Here is a 20,497-nt window from a genome sequence, read left to right on the forward strand (position 1 = left end):
TTTGATTATTCTATGTCAAGTCGGCATAAGGAGGGGGGAAGTGTTGGGTATTCTAAAAGGCATTAGGGTGGACAAGTCCCCAGGTCCGGATGGGATCTATCCCAGGTTACTGAGGGAAGCGAGAGAAGAAATAGCTGGGGCCTTAACAGATATCTTTGCAGCATCCTTGAGCACGGGTGAGGTCCCGGAAGACTGGAGAATTGCTAATGTTGTCCCCTTGTTTAAGAAGGGTAGCAAGGATGATCCAGGTTATTAGAGACCGGCGAGCCTGATGTCAGTGGTGGGGAAGCTGCTGGAGAAGATACTGAGGGATAGGATCTATTTACATTTGGAAGAAAATGGGCTTATTAGTGATAGACAGCATGGTTTTGTGCAGGGAAGGTCATGTCTTACCAACTTGATAAAATTCTTTGAGGAAGTGACAAAGTTGATGGATGAGGGAAGGGCTGTAGATGTCATATACATGGACTTCAGTAAGGCGTTTGATAAGGTTCCCCATGGTAGGCTGATGGAGAAAGTGAAGTCGCATGTGGTCCAAGGTGTACTAGCTAGATGGATAGAGAACTGGCTGGGCAACAGGAGACAGAGAGTTGTAGTGGAAGGGAGTTTCTCAAAATGAAGAACTGTGACCAGTGGTGTTCCACAGGGATCCGTGTTGGGACCACTGTTGTTTGTGATATACATAAATGATTTGGAGGAAGGTATAGATGGTCTGATTAGCAAATTTGCAGATGACACTAAGATTGGTGGAGTTGCAGATAATGAAGGGGACTGTCGGAGAATGCAGCAGAATATAGATAGATTGGAGAGTTGGGCGGAGAAATGGCAGACAGAGTTCAGTCCAGGCAAATGCGAGGTGATGCATTTTGGAAGATCCAATTCAAGAGTGAACTATACGGTAAATGGAAAAGCCCTGGGGAAAATGGATGCACAGAGAGATCTGGGTGTTCAGGTCCATTGTACCCTGAAGGTGGCAATGCATGTCGATAGACTGGTCACGAAGTCATATGGCATGCTTTCACTCATCAGACGGGGTATTAAGCACAAGAGTTGGCAGGTCATGTTACAGTTGTATAGGACTTTGGTTCGACCACATTTGGAATACTGCGTACAGTTCTGGTCGCCACATTACCAAAAGGATGTGGATGCTTTGGAGAGGGTGCAGAGGAGGTTCACCAGGATGTTGCCTGGTATGGAGGACGCTAGCTATGAAGAGACGTTGAGTAGATTAGGATTATTTACATTAGAAAGACGGAGGTTGAGGGGGGACCTGATTGAGGTCTACAAAATCATGAGAGGTATAGACAGGCTGGATAGCAAGAAGCTTTTTCCCAGAGTGGGGGACTCAATTACTAGGGGTCACGATTTCAAGGTGAGAGGGGAAAAGTTTAAGGGAGATATGCGTGGAAAGTTCTTTACGCAGAGGGTGGTGGGTGCCTGGAACGCGTTGCCAGCGGAGGTGGTAGAGGCGGGCACAATAGCGTCATTTAAGATGTATCTAGACAGATACATGAATGGGCAGGGAGCAGAGGGATACAGATCCTTGGAAAATAGGCGACAGGTTTAGATAGAGGATCTGGATCGGCACAGGCTTGGAGGGCCAAATGGCCTGTCCTTGTGCTGTAATTTTCTTTGTTCTTTGGAACATTTTAGTTGAGGAAAGATAAACTGTGCTTGTTTTCTTTGGATCAAGTAAGGCTGAAAGGATTTAATTGAGGTATATAATGTTGTGATCGGACTGGATAGAGTATACAGGAAGGACTTATTTCCATTAACAAAGGTTAATAATCAGAGGTCAAATACTTAAACAAAAACATAAATTGTTGGAATATCTCAGCAGTCTAGCAGTATCTGTAGAAAGAAATCAGAGTTAATGTTTTGGATCCAGTGAACTTTCTTCAGACCTGCTGAGATTTTCCAGCATTTTCTATTTTTGTCTTGGATCTCTAGCATCCACAGTTTTTTGGGGATTTTTGACAAATATTTAAAGTCTGGAAGTACAGGGTCTGATTTTAACTCTGTAAATAAATGATTTTAAATGGGTTAAAATCATACCTATAGAATTCAAAACAATGAAATTAATTTTCCCTGTCATTTATCTTTAGGAACTTGACCATTAAACCATTATGATTTGGGCAGATAGTATCGGAAGCTAATTCACAGCTATCATTATGAAAATACACATCTATCAAAGTGATAGGTGAGAATATTCTTTTCTCAGAATAGATTTTATTCATAGCTGTTATTTTAAAAATGTTGAAGCATTAGTGCAGTATAACACCTGTTCTTCCGTGCCTTGAAGTTTAACATCTATTTCTACTTTCATGTTAAAATGCTAACAGCAAATTATTTCTCAACTTCATCGAGTAACTTACTCATAACGGCAGCTTTATCTGCCTGTCTGTGCAACAAATCAGCACAGTGCCTACACTGTACATTGCAGAACATTATATGCAACCCTGCAAACAATGCCAATTACCAAACTGTGCAGTTTACATAACTTTTTCTATTACTGTAAAAGAGTACTTAGGTTTCCTGGTTTATGCTTAGACAATTCAGCCACATATCACTGACCAGTCTACCATTGTTAAATGGATCATAAAATACTTAGAATTCCCTTGTGGCCTGCAACCTGCTACTAACTTGTAGAAAATGGATGCACTCTTTTGGCACTCTTTGCAGTGAACTGCTGATATTGCAAGTGTAACAGCAATAATCAACAACTTAAAAGCTTTAACATAGAAGTAATAATGAGAAACAAAACAGCATTAATGCTGCACACCACATTAAAAGTGAGAAAGGAATACAAGCTGAATCTTCCCACCTGCGGAGTGCCACAGAGGGTATGACACACACAGGGGCACATACTTAGAGGGAAGTGATGCTGGATGTTAGGTAATTAATTTCTTTACTAGTCACAAATAAAGGAATATTTTAACAAACTATACACTGTCAAAATAACGAGGTTACATTTTCCAAAAATAACTAAATCCATTTAATAGATTTTACTGAACTGTCTTAGGGTAAGGCTGCTTGGTAATTTATTTCCCTCAGGTATCTGGTTTCTTTTGGTCACATCTACTCCTGATAAAGGATGCAAGTGCGAAATCTACTCTCAACTTCACATTTTAAAAAATTCATTCATGGGATGTGGGTATTGCTGGCTGGGCCAGTATTTATTGCTCATCCCTAGTCACCCTCGAGAAGGTGGTGTGAGCTGCCTTCCCCAACCACTGCAGTCAGTTTAGTGTAGGTACACCCACAATGCCATTGAAGCGGGAGTTCCAGGATTATGACCCAGTGGCAGTGAAGGTGATATATTTCCAAGTCAGGATGGTGAGCGGCTTGGAGGGGAACATATAGGTAGTGGTATTCTCATATACCTACTGCCCTTATCCTACTAGACAGAACGAGTCACGGGTCTGGAAAGTGTTGTCAAAACAGCCTTTGGTGAATTTCTGCAGTGCATCTAGTAGTTGATACACATTACTGCTGCTGAGTATCGGTGGTGGAGGGAGTGAATGTTTGCGGATTTGGTGCCAATCAAGCTGGCTTTGTTCTGGATGGTGTCAAACCTCTTGAGTGTTATTGAACTGTGCTCATCCAGGCAAGTTGAGAGAATTCCATCTCACTCCTGACTTGTGCCTGGTAGATCGTGGATAGACTTTGGGGAGTTAGGAGTTGAGGATTCACTGCAGGATTCCTATCCTCTGACCTGTCTTGTGGACACAGTATTCATATGGCTAGTCAAATTCAGTTTCTGATCAATGGTAAAGTGGGGTATTTAGTGATGGTGATGCTACTGAACATCAACAGACAATGGTTAGATTCTCTCTTTTGGGAGACAGTCATTGTCTGTCACTAATATAACACAAATGTTATTTGCCACATGTTAGCCCAAGCCCAATTATATTGTTCAGGTCTTGCTACATTGGGTATAAAATGCTTCAGTATCTGAGGAGTCAGACATGGCGCTGAACATTGTGCAATCATCAGTAAACATCCCACTTCTAACCTTAGATGGAAGAAAAGTTATTGATGAAGCAGTTGAATATGGATGGGCCTAGAAAGCTATCCTGAAGAAATCCTGCAGAGATGTCCTGGTGCTGAGCTGACTGATCACCAACAGTCGCAGTCACCTTCCTGTGTGCAAGGTATGACTCTAACTAGAGGTGGGTTTTCCGTTGATTCCCATTGACTGTCGTTTTACTAGGGCTCATTGATGTTACACTCAATTACATCAAATGCGGCCTTGATGTCATGCACAGTCACTCCCACCTCCCACCATTTTAGAAATGATGGGGGTGTATTTCCAAAGAAAATTCAGGGTCAGTGTTTTATAGATTGTTAAAATGTCAAGAACAAGCACAGAAAATAATTTAAAATAATTTAATAGAAGGCTGACCTTTATATCTAGGGGAAAGGTAAAATACTGCAGCTGCTGGAAATCTAACATAAACACAGAGAATGCTGGAAAAACTCAGCAGGTCTGGCAGCATCAGCGGAGAGAGAAACAGAGTTAATGTTTTGAGTCTGGTACACACTGGACTTGAAATGTTAACTCCGTTTTTCTCTTTCCCCAGACGCTGCCAGATCTGCTGAGTTCCTCCAGCATTCTCTGCATTTTTTCTATCTAGATTAGAATACAGAAAATGGTTACTGAGCGGTAGCTACACAAATCCCTGTGTGGATTACACCTTGGAGTAAGGTGTACAGTTCTGGCCACCACACTTCAGGAAGGATACATATATCCTGAAGTGTATGCAACACAGATTTACCAGAATTATATCTGGACTTCAGTGGTTACATTACAAGGACAGGTTACACAAACAAAGATGGTATTCTGTGTAATTTAGAACCTTCGAGGTTAATTTGATCAAAGTTGCAAAGATATGGTCTGATTATTATGTCCAATCCTCACTAGGTACAGGCCAAGTACCAGAGGTCTGTGAGTGTTGAACAAATGTTTAAAAATGATGGGAGAAGGGATAGCCAAATAATTATAGGTCTGTCAGTCTGACTTTGGTGGGCAAATCATTGAAATTGATTCTTAGAGCTGGATAAACTGTCACTTTAAAGGCATAGATTAATTAGGAATAGGTGGTGTGGTTTTGTTCAGGGAAGGTCCTGTCCTACTAACTTAATTGAATTTTTAAGGAAGTAACACGATTTTTACGGGTATTGTAATGGATGTCGTCTACATAGATTTTAGTAAGGTATTTGGCAAAGTACCACATGGCTGACTGATCAGAAAAGTACAAGCTCATGGGATGCTGGAGAATATAGCAAATTAGTCAGTGACAGATAACAAAGGTTAAAGGTCAGTGGATGTTTATGCAAATAGAAAGCGGTTCCCAGTGGTGTTCCACAAGGCTCATTCTTGGTTTCCTAGCTGTTTACTTTGCTATATATTAATGACTTAGACTTAAATATTGGATGCATAAAGGAAATTTGCAGCTTTTCTGCATACAGAAATTGGCTGTATATATGATAATGAAAAGGTTAACTATCGACTCCAGAATGACATCAATGGTTTGGTTGAGCAGGTGGAAAAGTGGCAAATGGAATTCAATGCAAAGGAGTGAAAGGTAATGCATTTGTAAAGGACAAACAAAGCTAGGAAATATGCAACAATCGGAAGCAAATTGAAAGAGGTAGAGGAAGTGAGAGACCTTGGAATACATGTCCACAGATCCTTGAAGGTGGCAGGAGTGAAAGGTAATGCATTTGTAAAGGGCAAACAAAGCTAGGAAATATGCAACAATCGGAAGCAAATTGAAAGAGGTAGAGGAAGTGAGAGACCTTGGAATAAATGTCCACAGATCCTTGAAGGTGGCAGGGCTGGTAGATAAGATGGTAAGGAATGCATATGGAGTGCTTTCCTTTACTAGAGAGGTGCAGAATACAAATGGCAGGATGTAATGCTGGAATTGTATAAAAAGCTGATTAGGCCAAGCCTGGAATTTTGTACATTGTTCTGGTCACTACATTATTAGAAGGGCACAATTGGTATGGAGAGTGTACCAAGGTGATTTACAAGATTGCTGCCAGGGCTTTAACACTGCAGCTATCAGGAAAGGTTGGATAGGCTAGGAACTTTCTTTCCTGAGGACAGAAGAGGCTGAGGGGAGGATTTACTTAGATGTACAAAATTATGAGTGGCATAGATACCGCAGACAGGAACAACCTGCTTCCCCCAGCAGAGAGGTCAATTACTAGATGTGACATATATAATGTAATTTGTAAAAGGATTAGAGGAGACAGGAGTAAAAATGTTTCCACAACAGGTGCAGGGTTTGGAAATCATTGTTCAGTTTGGTGATGAAGGCAGAAACCCGCAATACATTTACAAGGAAACTGAACCACAAGTGCTGGAACGTGCAACGTCTTAGACAAGGCAAGGACAGTAGGATTTGAGGGCGAACTTTTTTGTTCAGATAGCGCAGACATGATGAGCTGAATGGCTCTTTCTGCGCTTTAACTTTTCTAAGGTCCTTTATTTTCGGGAACCGATAGCCTAAAACTCAGAGCCAGGCCTTTCAAGCGCTAAGTTCAGAAAAACATTCATAAGCAAAGAGTGAAAGAAGTTTGAAACTCCCTTCTGAAAACAACAGACTGCTCACTCTATGTCAAAGTATTATCAAACCTCAACTGTTAATTTTACATCTGAGATGGATGGATTTATATTGGGCAAAGGTACATAGAGTGAGTTTGTAGTAGCTATTGATGTTACTGAATTGAGGGCGGAGGGGAACATGCTATGTTCTATTCGTGTACTTATATTCTGACTGCTTTTATCAATTCCACACTAGAAGGCTGCTGGTCTCAGTTCTAACATCCACCAGATCACAAATCAGTTTAGAAATCTAGTGAACCTGCATCTCATCACTTCCTTGGCACAATCCTGCTTGCAACTTCCCAGGTCAACCTTTACTAGAACAGAAGATTACCTCATTCACCCCGCCACTTTTAGACTGTGTGCAAATTCCACCAACGTATGCTGCTCCACTCTGGCTGCTTTTAAACATAGTTCCCCTTAAAATAAAGAAAACAGTTTTTAATTTCAGATATATTTCAAAAGATATATCAGATGAATAATGATTTTACATTGCAAGTGCCATTACCTTTACATGTATGATTCCTTTCAATGACACACAAAATACAGAAAACAGATTGCAGATCCATGAATGGTACCATTGACAACTCAATTAGGTTGCATTGATTTCTGAAGAAGGGTCTAGGCCCGAAACGTCAGCCTTCCTGCTCCTCTGATGCTGCTTGGCCTGCTGTGTTCATCCAGCTCTACACCTTGTTATCTTAGGTTGCATTGTAACTTGACTGGAGTACGATAATGTTTATCTTCTTCATGAATGCAAATTGTATACACATAGTTCGTACTTATTATATAATAAACCTCTTTTGCCTGATGTAATTTCTGTCAGTGCCACTTAACAGTTTTCCAATATAAATCCTTACGTCCACATGGACTATATTTTAAACTCAGTATGTGAGGCATGTCTTGTTGAAACCTCACTATGTGCCTGTAGTTCCCAATGGTGACACAGTAATAGGTATTTGTGTTGTTAGACGTGTCACTCTGTGTGACATACAAGAGTTGCTGGCTTACAGCTAGAATCACAGCAGAGGTCCTCCTAATCTCCCATAGTAACTTTAGGAATTTAATTAATCTGTGATATCTATAATATCTAAAACTGTTAATTCAATGAAATAAAACTTAAGGTAATTTACGTAAACTGTCAGTTGGTACAAAAGTTGAACATAGTCGAGAAAAAAGCTTTGACAAGATGTTTTTTTTAATTCAGCAGTATTTATATTTTTGGAGTTGAAGCATAAATCAAAAAGTGATTTATTGCTTTCTGAGAAATATATCCATGGAATTTCCATTAATATGTCAGGTTGTGATGCTAAAGAATATATGAAGAATTGTTTGGATCTGCCTGCACTTCTGCACTCTGGCCACTGGACGGTAGTGTGGAGCAGCACTGAGACTTGCTGTCATAATGGGTTATATTTTGCTAATTGAGTAACTGGCATGGATCTATAGATCTTAACTGTAGAAGGCTAACTTTTTTTTCATAACCACATCAAGTTTTATCAGTTTGCTTTTACAGGAGACATTGTGCGCCCAACTATAGTCTTTGTAAAGCCTTTCTCATTCTCATTCAAGGACAATAATCAATGATGTATAAAATACTAGATCAATATTTTACATAAATATTTGATACACAGCTTTTTGATGATTCTGTGAATTATTCCCAGCCACCTTCAATATCCGTAATTCGGCCAGCTAAATCTTCCTAGGCCGATATTCTTCTGCTCTGACTCCATTATAATTCAGGCTATCCCCGGCATGCCAGTTTCTGCCAACTTTAACACTGAAACCATCCTAGTATTATCACCTTCCCTTTAGTGTCTTCTCACTCATGGGCAACCACCTGCCACCAGCCCTTCCCTTTACGGAAAACCTACTCTCACTGAAACTTCTCACTGGGCTTAACTTTGTGTCCTATATTCAGAAGACTCCCTTAGCCCTCTACCTGACAGAGACCAAACCTGGGCCCCCCCGGGACAGCTAGGTAAAATGGAAAGAAGGCTACACCACCTACTCTGCCATAACAAGAGTTTGTTGACATCAGCCAGGATTAGTCCCCAACATTTTCCCTCATTTGTTCCCCTTCTCCTTCATCCCACTGCCCTCTTAAATCACCCTACTCTTCCCCCCATTCCCTTACCACTTTGATTTTTCCACTAACATACCTATTCCCCTTCATCATTCTCTCTATCCACTATCTATTTTCCACCCTCCTTTTTCTTCCCTCATTTAAAATTTGCCAGTCTCGCCAGTGAGATAGTTTCCTTCATTCTTCACCCATTTTCTCAAAGCCTCTCGCTCAGTCGCTTCCTCCTACACCTCCTTCTATTAAGGTTAGCAAGAATTCAAATACAAATACACTCCAAGAGGGAGTTAAAATGCTTTTTACCAGATATATTAGATTGGAGCAGGTTCTACTATGGCACTATGTCAGCATGATGCATTATTGCAACAGATTTCCAATGAATATAAGGGTTTTCTTTACCCTACACTAACAGTATGCCTCATTTTCAATATTGCTACTCTGTCACTCCATTTCTCACAATGATCAATTTTTAAGTCTATTGAACGTCAACTCATAGCACTTCATCATATTTTACAGGAGTTTTCATCTGAAGAGTTACCCGACATGCTTCAATGGATAGGTATAAGTCTGGGTTGAATCTGAAATCGGTTTTCTTCCATGACAGGAATATTCTAACCCACTCTGCCATCCATTTGTCACTAAGTATATTACCCTCAAAAGGTATTCATCACTCAAGTTGAAAATGATTCTTCTTCCTAGACCACAGTACATGGTCCTTCTATGAATGTCCACCATTTCAGATTATTAACAATTGCATTCTTTTCTCCTTATCAGCAAAATCACTGTTGGGATCATAAGCAAAACCATTGTTGATTTCCGTGAAGTATAACACAACAACACTAGTAATGTTCGGAAAGAATTTTTTTTTCATCTGTGATAATACCAGGCTTCAAACTGGCACAGTTACTACAGAAAGAGACAGAATAACTGAAAGGCTTTCATTTGGCAACTATAGTCAGATGCTCAGAAGATTTAAAGATGTCAGCACTTAAATTAGGTGCAAACTGGTGATATCATTGTTGTTTTATTCATAAACTGATGCATTCGACTGTGAAAGAAGCAGCTAGAGTGTACTGAGCAGAGGGCGAAACTGCACAGTACAGCATCAGATGACTAAAATATCAACTTGTTATTTCATGCACAGTAGTTAGTAGCATAATGGTGGAGTAGTCAGTTCTAATTCTTAAGGTATCAGTACTTTGAGTCACGCTGATTCTGCTTGGAAACTAAATGAGGTTGTCAACTTTACTGATGCAACCTAAATAGGGCCATTATAAGGGTAGCTGCAACTACAAGCTTTACTGAAGAATGTAGGTAGGTAGATAAACAGTAGATTAAGTTTCACATATATATACAAACAAGGAACAACAGTAGGCCACTCTGCCCATTGAGCCTGCTCCGCCATTCAATAAGATCATGGTTGATCTGATTTCAAACTCAACTCTACATTCCTCCCTTTCTCCAATAATATTTCATCCCCTGATTAATCAAGAATCTATCTAACTCGACCTTAAAAATATTTTATAATTCTACATCCATTGCCTTTTGAGGAAGGGAATTCCAAAGGCTCACAACCCTCTGAGTGAAAAATGTTTTTTTATGAACAAAAACAAAGTTGCTGGAAAAGCCCAGCAGGTCTGGCAGCATCTGTGAAGGGAAAAAACAGAGTTAACGTTTCGGGTCCGGTGACCCCTCCTCAGAACCAATCCTAATTTACAGCATCCGCAGTTCTTTTGGTTTTTAAATGTTTTCTTATCTCTGTTTTAAATAGCCGCCCCCCCTTGTTTTTAAGTTATGATCCATAGTTTGAGATTCTCCCACAACAGGAAACATCCTTTCAACATCTACCCAGTCAAGTCCCCTCAGGATGTTACGTGCTTCAATTAAGTCACCTCTGACTCTTCTAAACTCTAGAGAATACAGACCTAGCATCTCTAGCTGTATATTCATTAAGCACCAGTATATGATGAAAATGATTGAATTCACAAAATGGAAAATGCAGAATGATGGCTAACTTATCATTTTCCAAATCTGGACAATTTAATGCATAATTTAAAAAGCAGACCAGATTATATAAAGGCACAGTAGAAAATCATCAGGATCATTATCTTTTTATTGTTGCTATTTAATGCTGCGATCAGCTCTTGTTTAAAGTACAGTGTCACTTTAAAGTAAATCAGTATTGCACAATCCTAGGGTTTATCTTTTGTTTTACTTAAGAAATAATGAATGTTTGCAATGATATAGCATGTACGGCAGAAGAGGCAAGGTCTAAAGGATTTTGATAAATCATCTCTCTAATTCATAACTGCAGAGTTTATTGGATTCAGCAGTCTTACTAGCATTAATGTCCCCTTTGAAGGGTTCTTTTATATAATGAGTAGGGACCCTAATTAGGTACCAATTTAAAAAGTAGTTCTACCTTGAACCATATACCAAGTTTCCAAATGTTTGAATATTAATTTGAAGGCTATTTATCTATCGGCCTGTACTAACTATAACAATATCTTCCTCATCCCATCTTAACATCGTCTCTAAGTAACCACCACTCTGTTCCCAGTGTGCACTGTAGATCCACAGATTGTCACTGTCCAACAAACCATCCAACAAATCCAAGCATGAGCTTTTATTTACAGCCAGCAAAGTGAACACCAAACAAAACCAGTAGAGGCTGCAGTTTGCTCCACAATGCAAATCAAATAAATACTGGCATGACAACCTTAGCCTATTTTACACTGCCCAATGGTCTGCAGCACCCAGTTCTCATCTACTGGAACCGAGTGTCATTGAGTTCCTGCTGGGCTTGTAGCACCGATGCAGCTGAGTTCTACCACATACAAGGAGAGCATCCCAATAAATTTGTCATTCTCTTCGGAAGACTTCTCCCATTCTCCAGTTCCTCAATATCCGGCATATCACCTCTTTGCCTACTCCATTTGTACAAAGCAGCACCCTCTGTTCAGACAAAATTGGAGGGCTCCCCCAGACATCTCCAGCAGCACCATCGTCTGCTACACCTCAGCCCTGGTCGAAGCATGTATCCACGCTCTGCATCAATTGGGGATTGCATAATGGTGTCATTAGCTATAGTTACAGTGGATATCCCTTATCCTCAAGTAACTAGTCTGGTAAGGCGCAATCACCATCAAATTCACCAGGTATAAAGGAGTGCTCCAGGACAAAGGAATTGTTGCAGGGTAGTGGGCACACACTTCCAGAAACTGGTAAATGGTGATCACTGATCACCTGGACATGAATCAAATGGAAGCCCTTTCTGTTGATGAATTCTGCAGGGTTGTGATATGGTCCTCTCAGTGCCATGTTGTGCAGTCAATTGTACCCTGTACCTGGGCAAATCCAGCTATGTTTCCAATCCTACTGCCTTGGCTACAGCATTGACCGTGACATCAGGAAATAAAGTGAACCAGTGTGATTGTGTACTGATAACATCAGTCACTGTCATGACATATTTGAGAGTGTACAATTGAGGGATCCCATACAGGTCACCCATCGGACCCTGGAAGAAGCCTGTCACACAGAAATTCGCAGCAGTCATCACCTCCACAGTCACCAGGAAAGGATGGCTTCCCACTCCTATAGCTCTCAGGTCCTGCTCCAGTCTCCAGCATTGTACTATCGCAATATCCCGGGACATATGGAGCCGGTGTCAGCACTGCACCTTCTTCATCCCAGGGAATGGGGTCAGACCAGAAAACTCTGGGCTCTCTGCACACTCCATGCATCCTGAGGGGCCCTATGTCTTTGACCTCTCCCTGAGATGTAGGACATGCACTTTCACCCAACAAAGTGACAGTGACTTTGCGCACACCTTGCATTGTCCCAGCCATTTTCCAGTTGCATTTCACATCTAGAGAAAGGCAAGTGATGGAAGGGAACACGGTTCACGGTGGACATCGGAAGCACCGGGCTCTGCCTGGTCATCAGATGCAGCAACAGCCCCCATAAGTTTCCAAATTGGTTGAATAAACGTGCAGTGTGTTGGCTGTACAGCTAGTTGCCACATGGTGCGGGTATCAGATTGACATCTTGTGCCATACAGCAAGATGAGTTCAAACCCCCTGCTTACCCCTGGACAGATTTCTACAGACAAGCAGTTTGTCTGTGTGTCTGTACAAAACAGAACGGCTGTACTGACAGCCTTTAGCTCTAACTGAAGTACCAATGCACTAACAGGTGTGGCACAGCATCACAGGGCAAGGCTGAGATGCTGTGAGCATGCAGGTAAGAACTAAGTAGTCAAGTGCTAAGGGAGCAAGTGAGCAGCCCTGCAATTGGACACAGATGTCCCATCCAAGAACACTGTGCCTGTCCCTGCTACAGCCTCTCAATGGTAGCTCTCAGTATGACCTGCAATGCAAGCCAGTGCATTCTAAATGGTCTGCAAATAGATGCCAGGATGATTGTGAGGGGTTGGCAAGTGCTGGATGCTAATGACTATGGACAAGGGGTGCATGTGGCTGGACCACCGTTGGTCATGTCCTGAGATGCTGTTTGGTCATGCACAACATGGAGGTCCTTTGGAGCAAGCAGTGAGCTGAAGTCACCAAGTACCCACTCTGATTTCCATGGTTTCTCTTATTCAGCATATTTGGAAAGAGTTGAAGCTGAATATTAATGAGGCAAGTTGGGTCACTAACATGGCATGTAGCAAGCAATAATCCAACTTAATTGGCAACTCACTGCTGCCTAGCAAGAAACTTGCAATGCCACTTTGTGAAAAGCATAAATGATGCAGTGAGAGGCTTTCGACGTAAAGATCAGCCTTGTCGGACTTCTTGTCTGATTCTATGACAAATGACACCATAGCCCATTATGCTCAGACCCCTAAACGTTTTCACTAAATGAATACTATCTCAATTACATATATCATCTACGTGGAATGAAGATTCTGTCCTTCCATGAAAAAAAGAGAAATTGCCATATACTGATCTCACAATGGCCAAGCAAAGGATTCCTAAAACCATATCCAGACACCTGTTACAAAGGCAACTGTGAGGCTGGAAGAGTTCTTGAAATCCTGAAATCACTGTTGGCATAAAGTAAACTACAGCTCTCTTTGATTCTGACATAAAGTCTTGAATGAACCATAACTTCCTTCAGTTAAACGATAGGACATCACAAGCATTTTTTCAGTGTCAATCATAAGCCCTGCTGCTTTGCCACTGATTGAAATTCTCTTCCAAGCCACTCATTTATAACTAAACTATGCACAAACTTGGCATTATGGCTGTGCCTGTTCTGAGTTTCATACCTCACATGCTCTCTAACACCAAGTGCACTCATAGTCATAGTCATAGAGTCATAGAAATCTACAGCATGGAAACAGTCCCTTCGGCCCAACTTGTCCATGCCGCCCAATTTTCACAATTAAACTAGTCCCATTTGCCTGCCACACCTATCCCATCCATGTCTAAATGTTTCTTAAATGACAAAATTGTACTTGCTTCCACCACTATCTCTGGCAGCCCGTTCCGGACACTCACCATTCTCTGCAAGAAAAACTTGTCCCTCTGGACTCTTTTGTCTCTCTCTCCTCTCATCTGAAACCTATGCCCTCTAGTTTTAGACTCCCCTACCATGGGGAAAAGTTGTCCACTATCTACCTTATCCATGCCACTCATGATTTTAAGGTCAACCCTCCATCTCCTACACTTCAGGGAACAAAATCCCAGCCAATCCAACCGCTCCTTATAACTCAAACCTTCCAATCCAGGTAGCATCCTATTGAATCTTTTCTGCACTCTCTTTAGTTTAATAATATCTTTTCTACAGTAGGACGACCAGATTTGCATGCAGTACCCCAAATGTGGCCTCACCAACATTTTGTACAGCTGCAACAAGATGTCCCAACTCCTATACTCAGTGCTCTGACTTATGAAAGCAAGCATGCTGAAAGCCTTCTTCACTACTCTATCTACCTGTGACTCCACTTTCCAAGAGAGATGAACCAGTACCCCGAGATCTGTTTTGTAACACTCCCCACAGCCCTAACATTGACTGTGTAAGTCTTGCCCTGGTTTGACCCACCAAAATGTAATACCTTACATTTATCTAAATTAAACTCCATCTGCCATTCCTCAGCCTACTGGCCCAGTTGATCCAGATCTCACTGCATTCCCAGATAACCTTCTTCATTGCCCACTATACCACCAATCTTTTGGTGTTATCTGCAAATATACTTGTCTATATATCTGTAACATTGCCTGTTTCCACCCTCACCTCGATTGCACTCCAGACAAAACCTCATGCACATTTTTGTCACTTCCAGAGTCAATTGCAACAATAGCTTCCTTCTTGGCCTTCTATCCAATATACAGCCATTGGTAATCAGCTCTGTATTAAGTATCTGCTCGCCTCTCACTCTTAGCTCTATTCATCCCTATAAATTCCTTATGCTAACCTATTCAATTTTACAACTTTGTCATCAGGCTCAAATCAATCCTTGACATGGCTGTTCCCTACCTGTGCAACCTCCTTGAGCGATTCATCCATTCCTGGGCTCTTCAGTCCTATGACTGCAGATTCCCATATATCTTATTCACCTTATCTCTGGAGCTTCCTCCTAAAATCAATTTTACCTCTACAAATCTTGAATTTCCTGTATAAAGCCCTAAAACCACACAATTTCAACCTTCTGTTATCGGATCATAGGAACAGAAGTAGGCTATTCAGCCCCTCAAACCTGTTCCGTCATTCAGTGAAATCATGGCTGATATGTGGCATAACTCCATAAACGTGCCATTGGAGTGCATATCCCTTAATACCTCCGCTCGATTAAAAAAATTATCCATCTCAAATTTAAAATCAATAAATTGTTGCCTCTTCTAATTTCCTTCCCAATGTTAGACATGTGCTAGTTTTTTTTATTTAAAGCACTTACAAGTTCTATGTTAAAAAACCTACATAAGTCAAACTTCTTTCACGAGTTGCAGCACTTTCCAAAACAATTTGTTAACTGAGGTGTGAATGCCGGAAAAGTTGTTCTGAGTTGCGTATTGATACTTCGCTCAGGGCATCATGAAAACAATTGGCCTAATTTATCTGAGGCAAGTATCCAATTCACTGCTCCTAATCTCCTCCAAAAGCCTACAGACAACTGGCAACTTCCAGGGTAACATGATAGTTGTTTCCTCAAAGTTCTCTTTTGCTGGCCCTAGGTTTCTGGAAAGCAGCCTCAGGGAGAAGACCATTTTTTTAAGTAAGTGTACGATCACAAAAACATAAAAAAATCACGAGTAAAGTGATTGCTTACTGCTGTGGTATGAAATGATTCAAGCGGATGATATCTGAATGACATCAACATGTAACTCCATGCAGCCTACATAAAAATTAATTTCTCAGTATTTTGAAGGAATGTCTGAATATGCTACTTACGAAAATAGATGAATGGCATCACTCTTCACTGTAATGAAATCTCTCTTGTACTTCATAAACTCTCGTAGAGTTACTTGAGGGTTCATATCTATGGTGAACTTGTTGTCAATTGACCAGGTTTCCATAGCCACTAGTACAATTCTGGTGTTGAGCTCTTCCTTGAATATCTGATGTACAATATGATAATACAAATTAACACATGTATATATACTTATTAAAATTTTTAAACATGGTGCAAGATACATTCTGTAACAAAATGCAACATCATGCAAGGTACTAAAACTACATTAAACAATTTTGTCAGGACTATCTCTTAAACACTCATCAACTCTAACTTGGACAAAGAAAATCAGTGGAAAATGAGGCAAGTGGCATTTAACCAATACTTCCTGAATGTTCACAGATTTTCCACCTAATGATGATGGATTGGGAAACTACATTAAAAGGTGCAACATTAGGACGGGCAATGGTTGACATTTAAAGAACTAATATGTAGTTTACATGTTTAGAATATACAATCTCATAGTTTAAAATAAGAATACATCCCTTCATCGGAAAACCAATCCAGGAAAGACAGCGTCAGAATATGACTAATGAAAGAAATTAACAATTGCATTTTATCGTGAAAAATTACAAAGACAAAGGTAAGCTCTTGGATTATGCATGTTAGAATTCAGCTAAAGGAGGGCCAAAAAAATGGGAAAATAGGAAGAGAATAAAATAATGAGAAAAGTATAAATGGACTGGGTTATGGTGAGTGGGCGGGTAAGTGGAGCTGAGTCTCAAAAAGATCAGTCATGATCTTATTAAATGGCGGGGCAGGCTCGAGGGCCCGGATGGCCTTCTCCTGCTCCTAGTTCTTATGTTCTTGTGTTCTTATGACTGTACAAATTTCTATTGGTATGTAAAGAGGCAAAGATTAGCAAATACAAATACTGATCCATTTCAAGTGCAGTCAGCAGAATTTATAATGAGGAATAAAGAAATGGCAGAGAAACAAACCAAGTACTACACATCTGTTTTCACGGAGAAAATATAAAATATCCCAGAAAGCATAGAGAATCGAGGGACTAGTGCAATTGGAATCAAAGATTAGTAGGCAATACTGAAGCTAAGCGATAGGCTTCTTTTAAAGAAGAGATACTTCAAGTACAGTCATGTTACATTCTCACAAAGGGGGAACAAATCCAGAGTTCTCTGAATGACAATAGAGATACAGCTTAAGGTGATGCAGAAAAGGAGTGTTTCTGACAGATGAAACAAAGAACTGCAGATGCTGAAATCAAGAACAAAAACAGGAAGTGTTAGAGAAACTCCGAAGATCTTGAAGGGTCACTGGACTCCAACTGGTAATTCTGTTTTTCTCTCCACAGATGCTGTCAGATCTGCTTTGTTTCTTCAGCACTTTCTGTTTTATGCTCTGACAGATGTTAGGTAGATAATACAATTAAGGACCAGGCCAAAGACAGAAAGTTCAGAGGGCAAGACATAGTATGGAAAAGATTGGCAGTTAACAGTAAAAGGAGTTCAAAAGAATTCTATATCCATATAAATAGTGAAAGTATGGAAAGAGGAGAAGTGAAGCTGATTAGGCACCAATAAGGGGATTTTATGCATGGAAACAGATGAGCTGTATCTAAGAATACTGAAGGAAATGAGACTGGAAATTGTGGAGGCACGAGCCACAATTTTCCAATCTTCCTAGGATCGGGGTAGCGCCAGAGGATTCAAAAACTGTAAACATTTTACCCTTGTCCAAAGACGGGTGTAAAGCTAAACCCAGAACTATTGACCAGTTGGTTTCACTTTGATCGTGAGAAAACTGTTAGAAATAATAATTCAAGATAAAATTAACAGTTTCTTGGACAAATGCAGGTTAATTAAGGAAAATCAGCATGGATTTGCTAAAGGAAATTGCATTTAACTAACTTGCTGGAGTATTTTGATAAAGTAATGGAGAGGGTTGAGAAGGATAAAACTGCTGATGTGGTGCACATGGATTTCTAAAAGATATTAGATAAAGTAGCACACACATACTTGCAAGAAAAAGTTAGAATGCATGGATCAAAAAGGATAATAGCAAAGTGGATACAAAATTGGCTGAGTGACAAGAAGCAAATGATAGGGGCCAACAGTAGCATTTTTTGGACTGAAGGATGGTGAAGTTTCCCAGGGTTTGATGTTCAGACCGCTGCTCTTTTTGATTTATATTAGTGGTCTAGATCTTAGATGTAGGATACAATTTCAAAATATTTAGGTATCTTTAAACTTGCAGGTAACATGATTCACAAGGAGGATAGTGTAGAACTTCGAAAGTTCATAGTTTAGTGGAATGTGCAGGCAAGTAGCAGATGAAATTTAACACAGAGAGTTGTGAGGTGATGTATTTGGTAGGAAGAATGCAGAGAAACATTCTAAAAGAAAGGGTACAATATCAAATGGGGTGCAGGAACAAAGGAATCTAAGTGTATGTGTGCATAGATCATTGAAGGTGGCAAGTTGGAATGAGAGTGTGGTTAAGAAAGAATACCACAATCTGGCTTAATCAATGGGGACAAAGAATACAAAAGCATGGAAGCTATGTTAAAGCTGTATAAAACACTGGTTCAGCCTCAACTGCACCCAGTTCTGGGCAGCATCATTTAGGAAGGACACAGAAGCATCACAGAATGAAAAGATTCGCAAGAATGATTTGAGGGATGAAGAACTTCAGTTACTGAATGAGATTGGAGAAGTTGGGACTGTTTCTCTTGGAGAATAGAAAATTATGGGGAGATTCATACATAGGTATCCAAATTCAAATGGGGTCTGGCTGGAGTAGATAGGGAAAATTTTTCCCGTTGGTGGAAGAATCGAGAATGAGCGGGCACAGACTTAAAGCAATTGGAAATTGAATCAAGAGCAGCATGGGAAAAGCATTTCACATGGTAAGTGGTTACAATGTGGATTGCGCTACCTGACAAAGTGGTAAAGATGGGGTGAATTACGGATTCAAATGAGAATTAGATCATTATCTGAAACAACAAAATCTGCAGGGCCAGTGGAAAAAGAAAGGGAATAGGGCTAGGCGAATTGTTCCTACGAGGGCCAGCAGAGACATGACAAGCTAAATAGCCTCTTTCTGTGCTCAAAACATGCTATAATTCAGTCTCAGCTCTGACTCTTTGTTTGTGCATTTTGTGAGAACAGTGATCAACACTTACCATATCCACCATGTTCACAATTGATTTTGCGAAATTGTTTGTAAGGCCCACCGATAAACGATGTTTTTTAAACTATGAAAGGAAAAAATGGTAATCTGCATTATTCAAATCTTGCAACAACTGTAAAGCAATACAGCAGTTTACAGAAATTTACTAACTTATGCCACATGATTCATTTTTTTAGTGTTAAATGTCAATTGCTAAAATGTATTTCTACTCCTTTTACAGAGAATCAGTATCAGGAGGAAGAACAAAATGGAAAAATATTCACAAATACTTGAACTGTTGCTATCACATCTCAGACCAAACTACCCAAATTTATGTTCCAGTCTGAGTAGTAACAGGCAGCATTGCGACATCTGCATTGATAAGGTCCAGAAAGAACTCATAGTGGAGAGGGTGTTGGTGGAGGTGAGATGGCACCAAACTGTGGCGACTCTCGTTCCAGCGGTGGTGGGACTCATGCCTGGCCACCAAGCCCACAACGGAGCACTTAACAAGAATGACTGTAAAGTTGAGCACTTTTTCTTTATTTCTTTATTCTTCTGCCTTTACAATCCATTTTTTGGTTCATTTTTCTGTGTTTTCTGCAACACTATACAACACTTTTCACTGTATTTTGTAACGAAATACACATGATAATAATCAAATCAAATCAATCAAGTTAGAAAAGTATGAGATCGAGGGGATTTACTAAGAGAATAAAGCCACAATATCCACAGTCTTGAATAAATGGTAATAAACTTTACAATTTTAGAACAGTAACACAATTTACAATATATACACAGCTTATATTCTAACATGCAGAATTAACATGTAATAAATACACGTTACAGACTGTGATTGAACACCATGCAGTGCATATAAATTGGAAATGTGATCAAGACAGAAATCCCATGGATTTCTCAGCAATTCCTCCGACACTCTAATGGCACAGTGGATCCAGAAATTTCATTAAACTTCATAAGGGGTTACAGCTCTTCACTTTTGCTGATGGGCCTTGAACTCACTCTTAAGAGACATTCTGCCATGGATTGCCTCAATGACTGTTCCCAACCGTGTTGGTCATCCTTCTTCCCTGAGTTTATATTCCCCTAGACTCCGGAAACTACATGGGCACAACTCCAGTTATTCCTCAACAGCTTCTCCCTGGGCTCTAATCTTGCTCCATTGCATCATGGGAATATTACCTGTGGGCTT

At 40.3% G+C, this 20,497-nt stretch overlaps 1 protein-coding gene across 1 annotated transcript in view; it reads right to left on the reverse strand.

Moving 5' to 3' along the window:
• Positions 1 to 20,497, reverse strand: part of LOC109928491 (disintegrin and metalloproteinase domain-containing protein 22) — a 320,108-nt gene that overhangs the window by 150,732 nt on the left and 148,879 nt on the right. Inside the window, exons 10-12 of the mRNA XM_048607855.1 lie at positions 19,298 to 19,369; positions 16,095 to 16,261; positions 6,951 to 7,035 (exon numbers count right to left, since the gene is read on the reverse strand). Coding sequence (XP_048463812.1) covers positions 6,951 to 7,035; positions 16,095 to 16,261; positions 19,298 to 19,369 — 324 coding nt within the window. The remainder of the gene's footprint in view (positions 1 to 6,950; positions 7,036 to 16,094; positions 16,262 to 19,297; positions 19,370 to 20,497) is intronic.

Source organism: Rhincodon typus, chromosome 2, assembly GCF_021869965.1.
Source record: "Rhincodon typus isolate 14 chromosome 2, sRhiTyp1.1, whole genome shotgun sequence".
Classification (NCBI taxonomy): Eukaryota; Metazoa; Chordata; class Chondrichthyes; order Orectolobiformes; family Rhincodontidae; genus Rhincodon; species Rhincodon typus.